Source organism: Oryza sativa, chromosome 2, assembly GCF_034140825.1.
Source record: "Oryza sativa Japonica Group chromosome 2, ASM3414082v1".
In the NCBI taxonomy this organism is placed as follows: Eukaryota; Viridiplantae; Streptophyta; class Magnoliopsida; order Poales; family Poaceae; genus Oryza; species Oryza sativa.
Window position 1 is genome coordinate 22,487,538 of NC_089036.1, and position 16,253 is coordinate 22,503,790.

A 16,253-nucleotide genomic window follows, 5' to 3' on the forward strand; every position below is an offset into this window, starting at 1 on the left:
GTGGCGGCGAGGGGTAGGGTTCACCCCCTGAGCCCGCGCGAGGACGACAGGGAGCGCGAGGACTGATGGTGTGTGTCTTATGCTCACACATGTTTTTGGAACTAGATCCTCTCCTGTAATTTAGAGGAACACTGTGTCAACGGTATATCGTATCTATCACCACAGTGAAATGCAGTAGCATTGTTGCAGCAAAAGTACTGCATGAACAGTAATTGGTTTACTGTTTATGTAATTACTATTTGAGCTTTGTCTACTTTCTCGGTCCAGTGTCTGACTGTCCCATGTACCACCATGTCGTCAGCCGGATCACGGAACTGGAGGGAGAATCTGAAATTTGCAGAATCAACTACTTCCGTTTTCAAACTGCACGTTATTTTAGTTTTATCCTAAGTCAAATATTATTGTCAAATATTTGTCTTTGATCACTAATTTTTAAATATATAGTTTAATATAATAAGATTTATATTATTAGATTTACCATAAGAAATGCTTTCATAGCATATAATTCACATGCTATTAAACTATAAGCAGAATGATGAGTAATTTAATTTGAATCAGAGGTAGAAATTTGCACGTAAACTAGTTCCCCGTTAGATGTGAGATAGAAAATTTTCATTTAGAAATGATCAATTTGGATTGCTACCGAAACTTATCGTACCATTTATTTTTTTGGTAGTTTGAACAGATCGACCACTTGTAGTTTATATTGTATTAATTGAAGCTGATAGTTAACAACCCTACTACAATTTGGTTCCTAAAGTCCTAATCATTAGAAATTGAGCTAGGTTGCTCCACCCTACCGATATGACTATCGGTTCTAGCTGTGCGTTGACATTACAATCAGCCGTTGGATGAAAGAGAGAAGAGAAAATCAGATTGCTCGCCTATCATCGGCGTCTCTCTTTGGACCACAAGCTTATATATAACTATTTGTTTTTTTTTGGAGAACTGGAAAAACAATTGTGCTGTACTCTATATATAGTCTTAGAGTTGTGGCGCAGCGTATATCATCCAAAAATACAATTGCCGTGTCTTCTCGAGTTCACTTCCTAACCGAGGAAGCTAGCTAGATATGTCTGGAGGTGGATCAATTGCCAACGATGGTGAAGAGGCCGCCGGCGGCGGCGGCGGCGGCCGTGGCGAGGTGACATTTACAGTTGTGATGAGCTGCCTCACGGCGGGCGCCGGCGGGCTCTTGCTTGGGTACGACATCGGTGTTACAGGTCAGTGGCTAGTAAACTGAAAGTCTGAATATGCCTTCAGAGCTTGACCCTGCATGTTTCTCGTACATGGCACGGTTATGTCTTTCTGTTTCTTTCTTCTCTTAAGGTTACTGAAGATTTATCTTTATTACCGTAGGTCCGTAGGGGTTTCAAAAAAATATATCTTTACTACCGTATGTTTATGATCCATTGTTACTCTGATTCAAGTAAGAAAAGCGATATGTAGTGTGTTTTGAAAGGTTAATTAGCGCTCTGCACATTTTGTGCTCGTACTACTAGTAAATAGCACCGTAGCATTACTCAAAGAGTATACCACACAACTAAAGTTCCAAAGCAGTTTCCTTTTCATCATAATATACATTATCTGTTCTAAAATATAGAAACCTAAAATCATATGTGATATAGTAGGATCTGGATAGAACTGTCTTATCCAGATTCTTTTACTAGGATATAACACATCCTATCCTAAGTTGCTATATTTTGGAAGCGAATGATATATTAGAGTTATGCACATTGTGATTATACATAAAATTTCATGTATAAATTAGGCAGATGTTCTTATTCATGTAAATATATAACATGGTCTCTTTATAAAGTATTTTTAGTGGTTTTCATTTTGAATTTTAGTTATTTTCTATATTTTTTTTACTTCAACCATTACTATATGAACACACAACTCAATTTTTACTACATCATCTTTTTCTTAAAAAAAACTTACAAATTTATATACCTTCTCATGATGACTTCTTTTCACCTTGTTTTAGTAACTTTATAAGAATATAATTGATGGGTTTTCTAATTGATTCATTGTTTATCTGAACAGTTAGCTAGTAGTAGCAACTATTGATGAAAAGTACTCCTACATGACAAGATAAGATTACCTTCTCTTCGAAAAAAGTTATGTAAGATACCTTTTTTGAAAAAAAAAAAGGATCCAGATATTTGTTTACACTCCAAATCGGCACCAAAAACAGGCATATCCTTTTCTGTTAGTCAACACCACAGTCTCAAGACTCAAGATGATGCATGCATGTCAGTTGATGTGGATATATCATATATATGCCAGCATACATAATGAGTGCAATTGTCTTCATTCTTTAATTTCGCACAAAACAAACACATTATCTCACAACTTCGTGAATCACATCTTGCTTCAACTACAGCCGCCTCAATATCAATAATAAATCTGTTTCAGGAAAAAAACAGTACAATTTGGAATTTTTATAAAAGAAACAAAAACCATGCGAACACATCAACAGGCTTCAACATTCTTTCTGCCATGTCCAACCTTGATTTGTGATAATTATTTGAGGGTATGAATGAATTAATTAAATATTATAAAGCTAAAAATGAATTTAAAAGAATTTTCTAAGAAATCCATACATAGATTTTTTTTTTTGGCAATCGTTCCATTTAGGAGCTCAGAAAGCTTTCGTATTATTAGTCCATTCTATTTGGGGGAAAAGACCACAAGGTTCCATACACGATATATATATACATGCATTATATACAAGTCTCATCTATGCCATATATGTCATGCATGCGAAGAAATAATTCACCGTGACAAAAATATCAAAATATCATATTATAAACATAAGATTGTAAACATCCAAATTTTGGACAAAAACTTAAAATCTGATATTTCAGAATTTTTATCCAAATTTTGAAAGTTTTTATCCCAGAGGTATTTTGATCATTTCGACAAATTTGTACAATACTAACGGAAACTAACCGGATAACGATGGTAAATCGTAGAAGTTAAGAAAAAGGCGATGGCATATTGTAGAACGTGATAAAGTCAGTGGCAAATCGTTGACATGTGACAAAGTCAGTGACATATAATGAATTCGAATACGAATACGGATCGAATATAATCGGATACGAATACAGAAATAGTTTTTTCACAGAACACAAAAACCATCTTAACTTCTAATAGAAACAAATATCATATATATATATATATATATATATATATATATATATATATATATATATATATATATATATATATATATATATATATATATATATATATATATATATATATATATATATATATATATATATATATATATATATATATATATATATATATAATTGCTCATTTTATATAAAATATAGTATAATTTATAAAAATATTTATATTTAAAATAATATTAATAGTGTGGACTACTATAAGAGATGCGCTACTATTATAATCTAAAAAGGTATATCGAAGATCGTAAAGTTATAAAGAAATGAGGTATGTCTCATGGTTTCAGCGGATATGTGAATAACACTATTCATCGGATATCCGTATCCATCGGAAACCTCGATACCATATTTGTATTTCTATCCAAGAGAAAATATTTGTATTCATATCCATATCTGAACTATCCACTCCGATTCATTTTTCTCCGGAGGTGACAAAAACTATCTGCTCCACTTTCATCCCTACATCTCGGTCTCTCACAAGACACACAGCTAATTAGCTCTATGACTAAATGAATAAAATGACAGGAGGTGATGGGTAAAATTCCCAACTACCTTAAAGCACCACATCATTTACCTGTACAAAACATCTCAATTATGCATTGTATTTCTTAGCTTTTAAAATTCTACTACATTTCAAAAGGGCACTTAGTAATTTCACCACCAAATCTTGTTGGATGTTGAATTTTCAGGCGGGGTGACGCAGATGGAATCGTTCCTGCAGGCGTTCTTCCCGGAGGTCCTGCGGAAGATGTCCAGCGCGAAGCAGGACGCGTACTGCATCTTCGACAGCCAGGTGCTCAACGCCTTCGTCTCCTCCTTCTACCTCTCCACCATGGTCGCCAGCCTTGTCGCCGGCCACCTAACCAAGACGCTGGGGAGGAGGAACTCGCTGCTGATCGCCGGCGTGCTCTTCTTCGCCGGCACCCTCCTCAACCTGGCCGCCGTGAACATCAGCATGCTCATCATCGGCCGCATCCTCCTCGGCGTCGCCGTCGGCTTCAGTAGCTTGGTGATCGATCGCTACCAGCCAATTAATACATTCGTGCATACATACATTTATTTATTTGTAGGTTAATTTTATCATCCTTAAAATATCTCGGGAGGTAGCATATTTTTTATTGTAAAATTTGATACCTCTAAGTAAAGTATCTCGAGATACTAAAAATTTTAATTTATAATTTAGGTATCTCTCGAACTAATTTTTTAAGTAAAGTAAATTTTTTCTTATTTGTAGGACGTGAAGTTTTCATGCGTTCATTGCATGTGTTTGCATTGTTGCTTTGGTCGCAGGCTGCACCGGTGTACCTAGCGGAGATAGCGCCGGCGCGGTGGCGCGGCGCGTTCACGGCCTCCATAGGCCTCTTCGGCAACTTGGGTTTCTTGATGGCTGACATGATCAACTACCGCGCCACTACCATGGCGAGGTGGGGTTGGCGCCTCTCTCTCGGCGCCGGCATCGTCCCGGCCGTCATCGTCATCGTGGGCGCCGCGTTCATCCCGGACACGCCCAACAGCCTCGCGCTGCGCGGGAGGCTCGACGAGGCCCGAGACTCGCTGCGGCGCATCCGCGGGGCCGCCGATGTGGACGCCGAGCTCAAGGACATCGTCCGCGCTGCCGAGGAGGACCGGAGGTACAAGTCGGGCGCGCTGCGGCGGCTTCTCCGTCGCGAGTACCGGCCGCACCTGGTGATGGCCGTGCTAATCATGGTGTTCTTCGAGATGACGGGAGCCATCGTGGTGGCCATCTTCACGCCGCTCCTCTTCTACACCGTCGGGTTCACGAGCCAGAAGGCCATCCTCGGGTCCATCATCACCGACGTCGTCAGCATCGTCTCCGTCGCTGCCGCCGCGGCCGTGGTCGACCGCCACGGGCGGCGTAGACTCTTCATGGTGGGCGGTGCCGTACTGATCCTGTGCCAGGTGGCCATGGCGTGGATCTTCGGCGCGCAGCTGGGCGCTGACGGTGGGAGGGCGATGCCGCGGGGGTACGCCGTCGCGGTGGTGGCGCTCGTGTGCACGTACACGGCGGGGCTAAGCGTGTCGTGGGGCTCGCTGTCGTCGGTGGTCACCAGCGAGATCTTCCCGCTGGAGGTGAGGTCGGCGGCGCTGGGGCTGGGCGGCACCATCTCGTCGGCGCTCACGTTCATGCAGTCGCAGTCATTCTTGGAGATGCTGTGCAGCTTCAAGTACGGCGCCTTCGCCTACTACGCCGGATGGTTGGTGATGATGACGGCGTTCGTGGCGGCGTTCCTGCCGGAGACGAAGGGGGTGCCGATCGAGTCCATGGGCGCGGTGTGGGCGCAGCATTGGTACTGGAAGCGCTTTGTCAAGCTGGCACCGGCCAAGCAGGCCGATGGGCCAGAATGATGAAAAGTATTTTCTACACCTAGATGTGTATGCACATAGTTTAAACCATAAGCGTTACAAGCATGTTTGTCCGAAACGTAGTGGTTATCCGAAACCATAAGCGTTACAAGCATATTTAACGTTAATTTGGATCTGTAAATGTAGGAATAAGTTCATTTTACGTCCCTCATTGTGATGTTGACTTTGAAATTCGGTCTCTCAGTATGCCAAACCGGTGTACCCAAGGTTCCAGGGAAGTATAGTGCTCGATTTCGGCTAACGTGGTGCCTGGGTTAGTGTGAGACCCACATGTCTAGGCGATTCGGTCTAAATAAAAAAATGGTAGACCCCACATATCAGTGAAATATTCTCTCCTCCCTCTCTCTCTCTTTGTTTGCCTCTACCTTTTTCTCAGCGGCGTCATGGCCGTCAACTCCCCACCACGCTAGCCATGATGTTCCTCTCAGCACTGTCGCCGATGCAAGCCCACCCTCAACCCGTGCTCTCCCCCTCTTCCTCCTCTTAGGAGGTCTTGTATTTATACCCTTGGGTGCTCACTTATCTAAGTAAAATTAAGGATGCAAGTATGGATACGATCCGAATAGTATTTATAGTGTCTGAGTATAGAACTTCGCTTCTCCTTTCTTATCCGAAACACCTTTCATATATAAGGCATTATTCCGTATAAGACTTGGCATATGGTGAGTCCGCGGAACCTAAAAGTAATATGTATGTCTTATCTATAACACTGAAACTTTTATGGAAAAATAATAATCTCTATATATGGTTTACCTCAAATAAAAAAAACATGTATTTACTTGCGGCTCTACACTTTATCTATGAAGATATTTCTTTTAACACACATATATGTATTTTTTTCTAGCTTATTTACTTCTACCATTTAAGTAAATTACTTTTATATATTTAAATATATTTAATATTATACTCATTTCATTATATATTTGAGTGGAATTTAATGGTTAAAACAGATCTTACAACTACTACATTGTTTGAAATATATAATTCAATAAATATTAAAAATAGACTAACTCATATGAGACTCTCAGGCCAAAAGCATGGAGATATATAATTTTTAAAGTACGCATGCATACACGTGATCGAATGGATCACATGATGGTTTTAATCGAATGGATCGGTAGGTATCATGCTGTAAGACTAATCTATGCGTGCGCACGGATTAGATTTTACGATTATACTATGGCTCTTAAAGTCATAATTGCTATAAATTGAGGTTGCTCCACCCTATCAATATCACTATTGGTTTTGTGCATGAATTAATTACAATCTTCCATTGGATGAAAGTGAGAGAAAGAAAAATCCTATCGTTGTGTCTGTTTGGACCACAAGCGTATGACGATTTTTTTTTGTAGGAGAACTGGAAAACCAAGTGTGCCGTACTCTATAAATAGTCTTTGATCAGTGTGGCGCATCGTTTATCATCCAAAGATACAACGACCGTGTCTTCTCGAGCTCTCTCCCTGACAGAAGTAGCTAGCTAGGTATGGCTGGAGGTGGATCGATTGCCAACGATGGTGAAGCAGCCGCCGGCGGCAACGGCGGCGGTGACGAGGTGACATTTACAGTTGTTATGAGCTGCCTCACGGCGGGCGCCGTCGGGCTCTTACTTGGGTACGACATCGGTGTTACAGGTCAGTGGCTAGTAAACTGAAAATCTGAATATGCCTTCAGAGCTTTTGACTCTGCATGTTTAATTCCCGTACATGGCACGGTTTATGCTTCTCTGTTTCTTTCTTCTCTTAAGGTTACAGAAGATTTATCTTTATTACCGTAGGGCTTTCAAAAAAATATCTTAATTACCGTATGTTTATGATCCATTTATTACTCGGATTAAAGTAAGAAAAGCAATACATAGTTTGTTCTGAAAGTTCAGGGATTCTGCACATTTTCTACTCAGGAGATCTGGTTATCAGCAAAGGAAATAACAAGAGTGTACCACGCAGCTAGAGTTTCAAAGCAGTTGCTTTTCATCATAATATACTCTTTTTTTTCTAAAATCTAGCAATCTAGATATATCCAGATTTCTAGTAGTATGATGTGTTAAATTCGGTTTTGTATTGCTATATTTTAGGACAGATGAATGGAGAGTAGTAAGGTTATGCACATAGTGATTATGCATAAAATCCCGTGCATAAATTAGGCATATGCTCTTATATTAATGTAAATATATAACATGGACTCTTTATAATGTTTGTTTAGTTGTTTTTATTTTGAATTTCAGTTATTTTCTATATTGTATTTTACTTCAACCGTCACTATATGAACACACAGCTCAATTTAATATCACTTTTTCTCGGAAAAAAAAACCTTACAAATTTATATGCCTTCTCACGATCTCATTGATTCATTGCTTATCTGAACAGTTAGCTAGTAGTAGCAACTACTATTATTGATGAAAAGTACACGACAAGATAAGATTACCTTCTCTTCCAAAAAATTATATAAGATACCTTTTTTGAAAAAAAAATGGATCCGATATTTGTTTACACTCCAATTTTCTTTTCTGTTAGTCAACACTACAGTCTCAAGACTCAAGATGATGCATGCATGTCAGTTGACGTGGATATATCATACTACATCTGTCCCAAAATAAGTACACCCATGGATATCTGTGTTCAATGTTTGGCCGTCCATCTTATTTGAAAATTTTAGAAAAAAATTTAAAGAAAAAAGATAGTCACACATAAAATACTATTCATATTTTATCATCTAATAGCAATAAAAATACTAATCATAATTTTTTTCAAATAAAACGAACGGTCAAACGTTGAACGTGAATAATACAAAACTGCATTTATTTTGGGACAGAGGGAGTATATGCCAGTATACATAATGAATGCAATTGTCTTCATTCAGACATTCCCTGCATGTTTCGCACAAAACAAATACATTACTATCCATTTCAGAATACAATTTGGATTTTTTTTATGAAAGAAACAAAAACCATGCGAACACATGAACATGCTTCAACATTCTTTCTATCTTGTCTAACCTTCAAAATTATGTATAGATGAATGGCAGAATGATTTGTAATAATTATTTGAGGGTATGAATGAATTAGTTAAATATTATAGAGCTAAAAAATGAATTTAGAAGAATTTACTAAGAAAAATCCATGTCTAGAGAGTTTTTTTTTTTTGCGATCGTACCATTTATGAGCTCATAAAGCTTGCATATTATATGAAGTCTCATCCATGTGATATATGTCATGCATGTGCCGAAATAATTCACCATGACAAAACCTCTTTGGCTTCCTTTGGGTTGAAAATCCATGGGGATACTTAAGGATACAGATATCAGAATTTTCCCTACTTTGGTAGTTAGGAACATAATATTAAAATTAAAAAATAATGTTTTCTCTATGCCTCAATTCCATATGGAAAATAGAGGAGAGTTCAAATCTATTTTTTTTTACTTCAGAAGTCCACGGTTCTTCTCTCTCTAGCACCAACCCCCACCCCCAAACCCACATACCCTCGGATTCATCAAATTCATATATAAGCCACTAAACAAAATATTTTTCAAATTCCTGTATTTTGAATCTCTGCAGGATTTGCTTGTAATTTTTTAATAATATAAATGTATTACATATCGGCCACACATAGCTAATAAGTTCTCTAACTAAATAAAAAAACACAAGATGATCGGTAAAATTTCCCAACTACCCTTAGAGCACCACATGATCTGCAAGTACAAAACATTTCAATTATGCATTGTATTTCTTTATTTTTAAAATCCTACTCCATCCGTTTCATATTATAAACCGTTTTTAATCTTTGATCAAGTTTATAAAAAAATATAGCAACATTTATAGCACCAAATTGGTTTTAGTACATCTAGCACTAAACTTATTTTTTATAGTTTCTTTGTTTTATGCTGAAAGTATTGCTATATTTTTCTATAAATTTGTTAAAACTAAAAGTTTGATTTAAAAAAGTTAAAATAACTTATAATATGGAACATGAATAGAAATTTGATCACCATATCTCGTTTAATGTTGAATTTTCAGGTGGGTTGACGCAGATGGAATCGTTCCTGCAGGCGTTCTTCCCGGAGGTCCTGCGGAAGATGTCCAGCGCGAAGCAGGACGCGTACTGCATCTTCGACAGCCAGGTGCTCAACGCCTTCGTCTCCTCCTTCTACCTCTCCACCATGGTCGCCAGCCTTGTCGCCGGCCACCTAACCAAGACGCTGGGGAGGAGGAACTCGCTGCTGATCGCCGGCGTGCTCTTCTTCGCCGGCACCCTCCTCAACCTGGCCGCCGTGAACATCAGCATGCTCATCATCGGCCGCATCCTCCTCGGCGTCGCCGTCGGCTTCAGCAGCTTGGTGATCGATCACTGACCAGCCAATTAATACGTTCTTGCACACACATACATTTATTTTTTTTTTGTAGGACGTGAAGTGTTCATGGTGTTTGTGTTTGTTGCTTTCGTCGTCGCAGGCTGCGCCGGTGTACCTGGCGGAGATATCGCCGGCGCGGTGGCGCGGCGCGTTCACGTCCTCCATAGGCCTCTTCGCCAACTTTGGTTTCTTGATGGCCGACATGATCAACTACCGCGCCACTACCATGGCGAGATGGGGTTGGCGCCTCTCCCTCGGCGCCGGCATCGTCCCGGCCCTCATCGTCATCGTGGGCGCCGCGTCCATCCCGGACACGCCCAACAGCCTTGCGCTGCGCGGGAGGCTCGACGAGGCCCGAGACTCGCTGCGGCGCATCCGCGGGGCCGGTGTGGCCGCCGCCGACGTCGACGCCGAGCTCAAGGACATCGTCCGCGCCGCCGAGGAGGACAGGAGGTACGAGTCGGGCGCTCTGCGGCGGCTCCTCCGGCGCGAGTACCGGCCGCACCTGGTGATGGCCGTGCTCATCACGGTGTTCTACGAGATGACGGGCGGGGTCGTGGTCAGCATCTTCACGCCGCTCCTCTTCTACACCGTCGGGTTCACGAGCCAGAAGGCCATCCTCGGGTCCATCATCACCGACGTCGTCAGCATCTCCTCCGTCGCCGTCGCGGCGGTCGTGGTGGACCGCCGCGGCCGGCGCACCCTGTTCATGGTGGGCGGCGCCGTGCTGATCCTGTGCCAGGTGGCCATGGCGTGGATCTTCGGCGCGGAGCTGGGCACCGACGGCGGGAGGGCGATGCCGCGGGGGTACGCCGTCGCGATGGTGGCGGTCGTGTGCATGTACGCGGCGGGGCTATGCGTGTCATGGGTCCCGCTCTCGTCGGTGGTCACCAGCGAGATCTTCCCGCTGGAGGTGAGGTCGGCGGCGCTGGGGCTGGGCGGCGCCATCTCGTCGGCGCTCACGTTCATGCAGTCGCAGTCGTTCTTGGAGATGCTGTGCAGCTTCAAGTACGGCGCGTTCGCCTACTACGCCGGATGGTTGGTGATGATGACGGCGTTCGTGGCGGCGTTCCTGCCGGAGACGAAGGGGGTGCCGATCGAGTCCATGGGCGCGGTGTGGGCGCAGCATTGGTACTGGAAGCGCTTTGTCAAGCTGGCACCGGCCAAGCAGGCCGATGGGCCAGAATGATGCGTTGGGAATCGGGTTTCGCGGCACGTGTCCATGCGGTGGTGTACCTAGGATTTCGTTGAGCCCGGGGCCGAGCGTAATGGTTGTTCGAAACCATAAGCGCTACTAGGTGTAAGATATGCTTGTTTAACGTTAACTAGCTGGTGGCCCGCGCAATTGCGTGGCTAACACCTAAACAAAACATATATTTTTTACTATGATTTTACTTAAAATTTATTAAATAGTTATGTCATTGTCTTAAGATTTTGAAAGACCAAACCTTATCATTTCTGTGTTTCTAATTATATAGTTTTTAAAAGTCACACCAGCTACTACCCCTTATGTCATCTCCTTCTTTATTTACTTTCTTTATCTACCGTTATTTCTATTCATTCTTCTTGTAACCTTTAAAAATTAGATATTATAGTTTTTAAAGTTTATAGGCTTTAAAGTTTATAGCCACGTTGGGTTTCGTTTTTATAATTTCTAGATGTCTCGTCAAACGTTGCCATTATACTCCTCTACGGCCCGTCCACCGTCTCTTCTCTCTATTGTCATTGAGATTTAAAATTCGAACATAATTATTGTTTGGGTTCATTTTTACTTCCTACTTTTCAAGATGTCTCGCCAAACCGTCAGCGGCTTTGCCATTATACTCCTCTACGGCTCGCCCGCTCCCTCCTTTTTTTTTACTTTTTAGAAGTTTCGAACCTTTAAAAATTAGACCTTTTAGTTTTTAGAGTTTATTGTCTTGTTGGGTTCCATTTTTTATAATTTTTAGAAGTCCCGTCAAACGATATCACTATGCTCCTCTATGGCCTGTTTGCCGCCTACTCTTTATTGGCATTGTGATTCTAAAAATCGAACATAACTATCGTTGAAATTCATTTTTTATTTTCTGGAAGACCCGTCAACCATCGGCGGCTCTGCAACTATACTCCTATACACCCCGCCCGCTCCTTCTTCTTTTTATTGTCATTGATTATAAATGGTTTTTTTTAACTTTATAGAAGTCCCGGCAACTGTCTTGCTTGTTTGTTTCACGGCCTGTCTGTCATCCCTCCTTTTAATTGTCATTAGAATTCTATTTGGTGTTTTATTAACAGTTTTTATATGTCGTATCAACTCATACCACTCTACTCCTTTATAAGCCTGTTACTCAATTTATCTGGTCATGTGTTTTAGATGTTCTTTTCTCTCAATAGTCGTTATTTTTTATCAAAAATTTGAGTTATTTATAAATTATATTCCTAATTGAAATCTTATTTTTCTTTTTATAATTTCAGAATTTTTTTTCCAAATTTTAATTAATACCGTATTGTGTTCTTTTAATATTTTTATTTTTTATTTTCAATTTTAGTTGTTTCAAAATTTTATTCCTACTTGAACTCTCTTTTAATTTTTTCTAATTTTGAATATTATTTTTTTTATTCTTAATTTTAATTAATCTCGTATTGGATTCTTATATGAATTCTTCTTTCAATATTGCTTATTTTCAATTCCGAATTTTAGCTAATTTTAAATTGTATTCCTACTTGAACTCTTCTTTTTTTTCTAATTTCGGACTTTATTTTTATTTATATTCTGAATTTTAATTAATCTCGTATTGGGTTCTTATATGGACTCTTCTTTTAATATTTTTAATTTTTAATTTCGAATTTCAGCTATTTTAAAATTGTATTCCTACTTGGACTATCATTTTATTTTTCTAATTTTAGATTTATTTTATTTTTATTTCGACTTTTGATTAATCTCGTATTGGGTTCTTGTATGGAAACTTCTTTCAATATTGCTTATTTTTAATTCCGAATTTCAGCTATTTTTAAAGTGTATTTCTACTTGAACTCTCATTTTCTTTTGTAATTTTAGATTTTACTTTATTTTTATTCTGAATTTTGATTAATCTCGTATTGGGTTCTTATGTGGACTCTTCTTTTAATACTCCTTATTTTTAATTCCAAATTTCAGCTATTTTAAAATTGTATTCCTATATGGATTATCCTTTTCTTTTTCTAATTTTGGATTTTATTTTATTTTTATTTCGAATTTTGATTATTCTCGTATTGGGTACTTATATGGAAACTTCTTTCAATATTGCTTATTTTTAATTCTAAATTTCAGCTATTTTTATATTGTATTTCTACTTGGACTCTCCTTTTCTTTTTTTTTTCTTTTTCTCCGATTAATATGAGAATTTCTAGCTCCCACAGTGAACGTGGTGCCTACTTTCAAAGCTGTTTTAATAATAAGATAGATAGATAGATAGATAGATAGTGTTTTTTGTTGGCTTGTTGAAGATTTCTGGTTTGCTTTGGTTATTTGTATTTATTGACATGACAATCGGCAGAGTTTGATTAGGATTTCTAAAAGCAGTGTGAACACACGGATTCCTGTCCGTTTCAGTGTATAGTATGATTTGGTTTTCCTTTTTGACTGTTGTCCGATTCGAGTGGCTTAGTATGCCTTTTTTTTCCCTTTCTTCAGTTTTTAACTAATCCTAATTCTAGTCTAGTTCTATTTTTCTTTTTTTTTATTTTTTTTATTAATGTGAGAATTTCTAAGCTGTGAGAGCGAACGTGGAGGCTCTTTTTTCTATTAATTTATAGATATAATAGATTTGGACCCATAAATATAGGAATAAGTTCATCTTAAATCCCTCGTCTTGATGCCGATTTTAAAGTTCGTCTCTGAACTGCAATACCAGTATAACACGTTTCACATGTTGTAAAATCGGTATACTCGAGGTTCAGAGGTAATATAGTGCCCTGGTTTCGGTTGAGGTAATGGCTGAGTCATCGTAAGACCCACATATTAAGGCAATTCAGTCTAAATAAAAAATCAAAAATTGATGGAGCAGATATATATGTAAGTGACAGTACATTCTCTCCTTCTCCCTTTCTTTGTTTGCCTTAGCAGCGTCGGTGGCCGTCAAATCTCCACCATGACGGCCATGCCTTCGTCTCGACGCTGTCGTTCGACCTCTCTGTCGACGCCAAGCCCACCATCAACCCGCGCTCTCCCCATCCTCCTCCTGATGATCGATTGATCCCGCTTAATTACTACTTGTAACTGACCTCGCAACAGGTAGCGTTGGCATTGGAGACGGCGACATGGAGGCTGCTGGAGGCGGAGGAGCGACTATGGAAGGAAATCTAGGAGCTGCATTGGCACCACTCCACTATACGTGCTAGCCTTGCTCATGGTGCCGACCATCTTGTCTACGCTTGTTGCTCCTGTTCAACATGGCGAGAGCATTGCTTGCGCCGTGCCCTCCTCCTCTGGCTCCATTTGCCTCAACTGGCACCAGGGATAGAGAGGACGTCGACTTCTTCTTCTTCCCCTTCCTGGTCCTCTACAAGTGCGGTCGCTTGGTACAGTTCATTAGCACGTACATCATGACAGCATCCCTGGACCCGGCCACCAGCATGCCATCCAAGGACTACTTGTTGAACCTCGCATGCCATCCAAGGACTACTTGTTGAACCTCGCCAACCTCACGGCAGGGAAGCGCAGTGGCAACAAGTTGCTGATCGTGGTGTTCTACCACAGTGGTGCGTTCACCATAGAGTTGGTCTCTTCGCCGATGTACCAGTGAGGTTTGTTCCTCGTCTAGGACAACCCTTATGGAGACATCGTGCACAACAAAGTGATGCACACCGGCAGGGAGGGGGCTGCACGGCGACGCGACCATTAGCGACATAGCTCTCCTCGACCCTTACTTCAAAAAACGCGAATATTAGAGAATGATCTAATATCAAATAATTAGAAGGAGTGAGGCTTCGAACACAGGTCTTCTAGCCCACCACCTTGTGGAGCTAGCCGGAAGACCTATGGGTGTTTCTCTCAACCCTTCTACTAGGGGAAGCAGCCGGTGTTGTCGAAGACGCAGGACTCAGTTTTACGGTTACGGCTGAAATTTGGACAATGTTGAGGGAGGGGCTCAAAATAGACATTTTTCTTTAGAAAACCCTCGTGTCGACAGGCCCACGAGGATCTGATGGCCCACCAGCTCCAATTTGCCCCCTCGTATGGAGATCTCGTCCTGCTGATCCGTTAATTCCATCTCAATCGATCGTATTCAGGAGATCATGTCGGAGTTGGACTGCGGTAAGGCGGCGATCCACACAAACATTTGGTTGCAATATAATGCAAGTTCCTTTCTTTTACTAATTACCATGTAAGTCTGTGTGCTGTTGATCTTTTCTACATATCCTGATCGATCAATGTCATGTGTGCGAGCTCGATCTCTTTACAAAGCGAGCCGGAGTAGCTATTAATTTGCTGCAAGTTTAAATTAAGTTAGGAATATGTATAGTTGTTGGTTGCAGCATGGCTAGATCGATCTGGAGCTGTTCGTCATGCAAAAATGCCATCTCTGGACTGAAACCGAGCTGTTGCGCGCCCCGTGGGCCGTGGTAAAATCTATCTAGTGCGCCCGTACCATTTGGTCTTATCTAGCGGCCCTTTCGTAAACCATCTGATCAGTTGATGATGGAGATGGAGAAATGATTTGGCTAGTTCTATGAGGTGGTGGGCTAGCCGGTCCGAATTCAAAACTCCGTTCCTTTTATTTATTTGATGTTAGATCATTCTCTAATATTCGTGTTTTAGTTGGTGATGGATAGCATACGAACATGTGAATGTTGTACTGACCAAGAGGTAGAAACAAGGCCGGAAAAAGAGGATCACATACTATATGCCAGCTATATGTCAATTCACTAGTATATTTTCTTTTTTTATATAGAATCTTTGATGACCTATATTAAATATAGATCGCATATTGTTTTTAATATCCATTTAAACCATCATATTCTACTTAAAATATGTGAAAAAATAAGTCTAATATTGAATATACTAGAATATACTAGAGAAAATGTCCGTGCGCTGCAACGGGTGAAGGATATTTTTTTTTACAAAATCATAAGCTATAATTAGGAGTCTGATCATCTCAAATTAGCATACGAGAGGTTGGTCAAAGAGATTTCTTATACAACTCTTTCTGTATTTCTAAAAGCGAGAACTTAAAAACCGACTCAAATACGGATCGCTATTTCCAAAAGCGAATGGATTTAAAAACTGACTCAAACATGGATGACTGGATTTAAAAACCGACTCAAACATGAATGACGTACCAAAATACTGACAAAAACATCTTCAAT

The 16,253-nt window shown here is 40.4% G+C and overlaps 2 protein-coding genes across 2 annotated transcripts; both read left to right on the plus strand.

Moving 5' to 3' along the window:
• The first annotated feature begins 1,010 nt into the window (after positions 1-1,010).
• Positions 1,011-5,806, plus strand: LOC4329742 (sugar transport protein MST1-like). Its single transcript, XM_015771002.3, has 3 exons — positions 1,011-1,223; positions 3,887-4,206; positions 4,488-5,806. Exons 1-3 carry the CDS (start codon positions 1,073-1,075, stop codon positions 5,562-5,564), a joined length of 1,548 nt encoding a protein of 515 aa, XP_015626488.1. The 5' UTR covers positions 1,011-1,072; the 3' UTR covers positions 5,565-5,806.
• A 1,021-nt stretch (positions 5,807-6,827) lies between these two features.
• Positions 6,828-11,433, plus strand: LOC4329743 (sugar transport protein MST1-like). The gene is made up of 3 exons (XM_015771001.3): positions 6,828-7,213; positions 9,592-9,911; positions 10,027-11,433. Exons 1-3 carry the CDS (start codon positions 7,066-7,068, stop codon positions 11,113-11,115), a joined length of 1,557 nt encoding a protein of 518 aa, XP_015626487.1. The 5' UTR covers positions 6,828-7,065; the 3' UTR covers positions 11,116-11,433.
• The last annotated feature ends 4,820 nt before the right edge of the window (positions 11,434-16,253 follow it).

Bases quoted from the DNA above. Each gene is read 5' to 3' on its own strand.
- LOC4329743 (XM_015771001.3), top strand. From the start codon at position 7,066: ATGGCTGGAGGTGGATCGATTGCCAACGATGGTGAAGCAGCCGCCGGC. The intron at 7,214-9,591 runs GTCAGTGGCTAG...TTGAATTTTCAG, and splicing joins GTACGACATCGGTGTTACAG to GTGGGTTGACGCAGATGGAA. The intron at 9,912-10,026 runs GTGATCGATCAC...TCGTCGTCGCAG, and splicing joins CCGTCGGCTTCAGCAGCTTG to GCTGCGCCGGTGTACCTGGC.
- LOC4329742 (XM_015771002.3), top strand. From the start codon at position 1,073: ATGTCTGGAGGTGGATCAATTGCCAACGATGGTGAAGAGGCCGCCGGC. The intron at 1,224-3,886 runs GTCAGTGGCTAG...TTGAATTTTCAG, and splicing joins GTACGACATCGGTGTTACAG to GCGGGGTGACGCAGATGGAA. The intron at 4,207-4,487 runs GTGATCGATCGC...CTTTGGTCGCAG, and splicing joins CCGTCGGCTTCAGTAGCTTG to GCTGCACCGGTGTACCTAGC.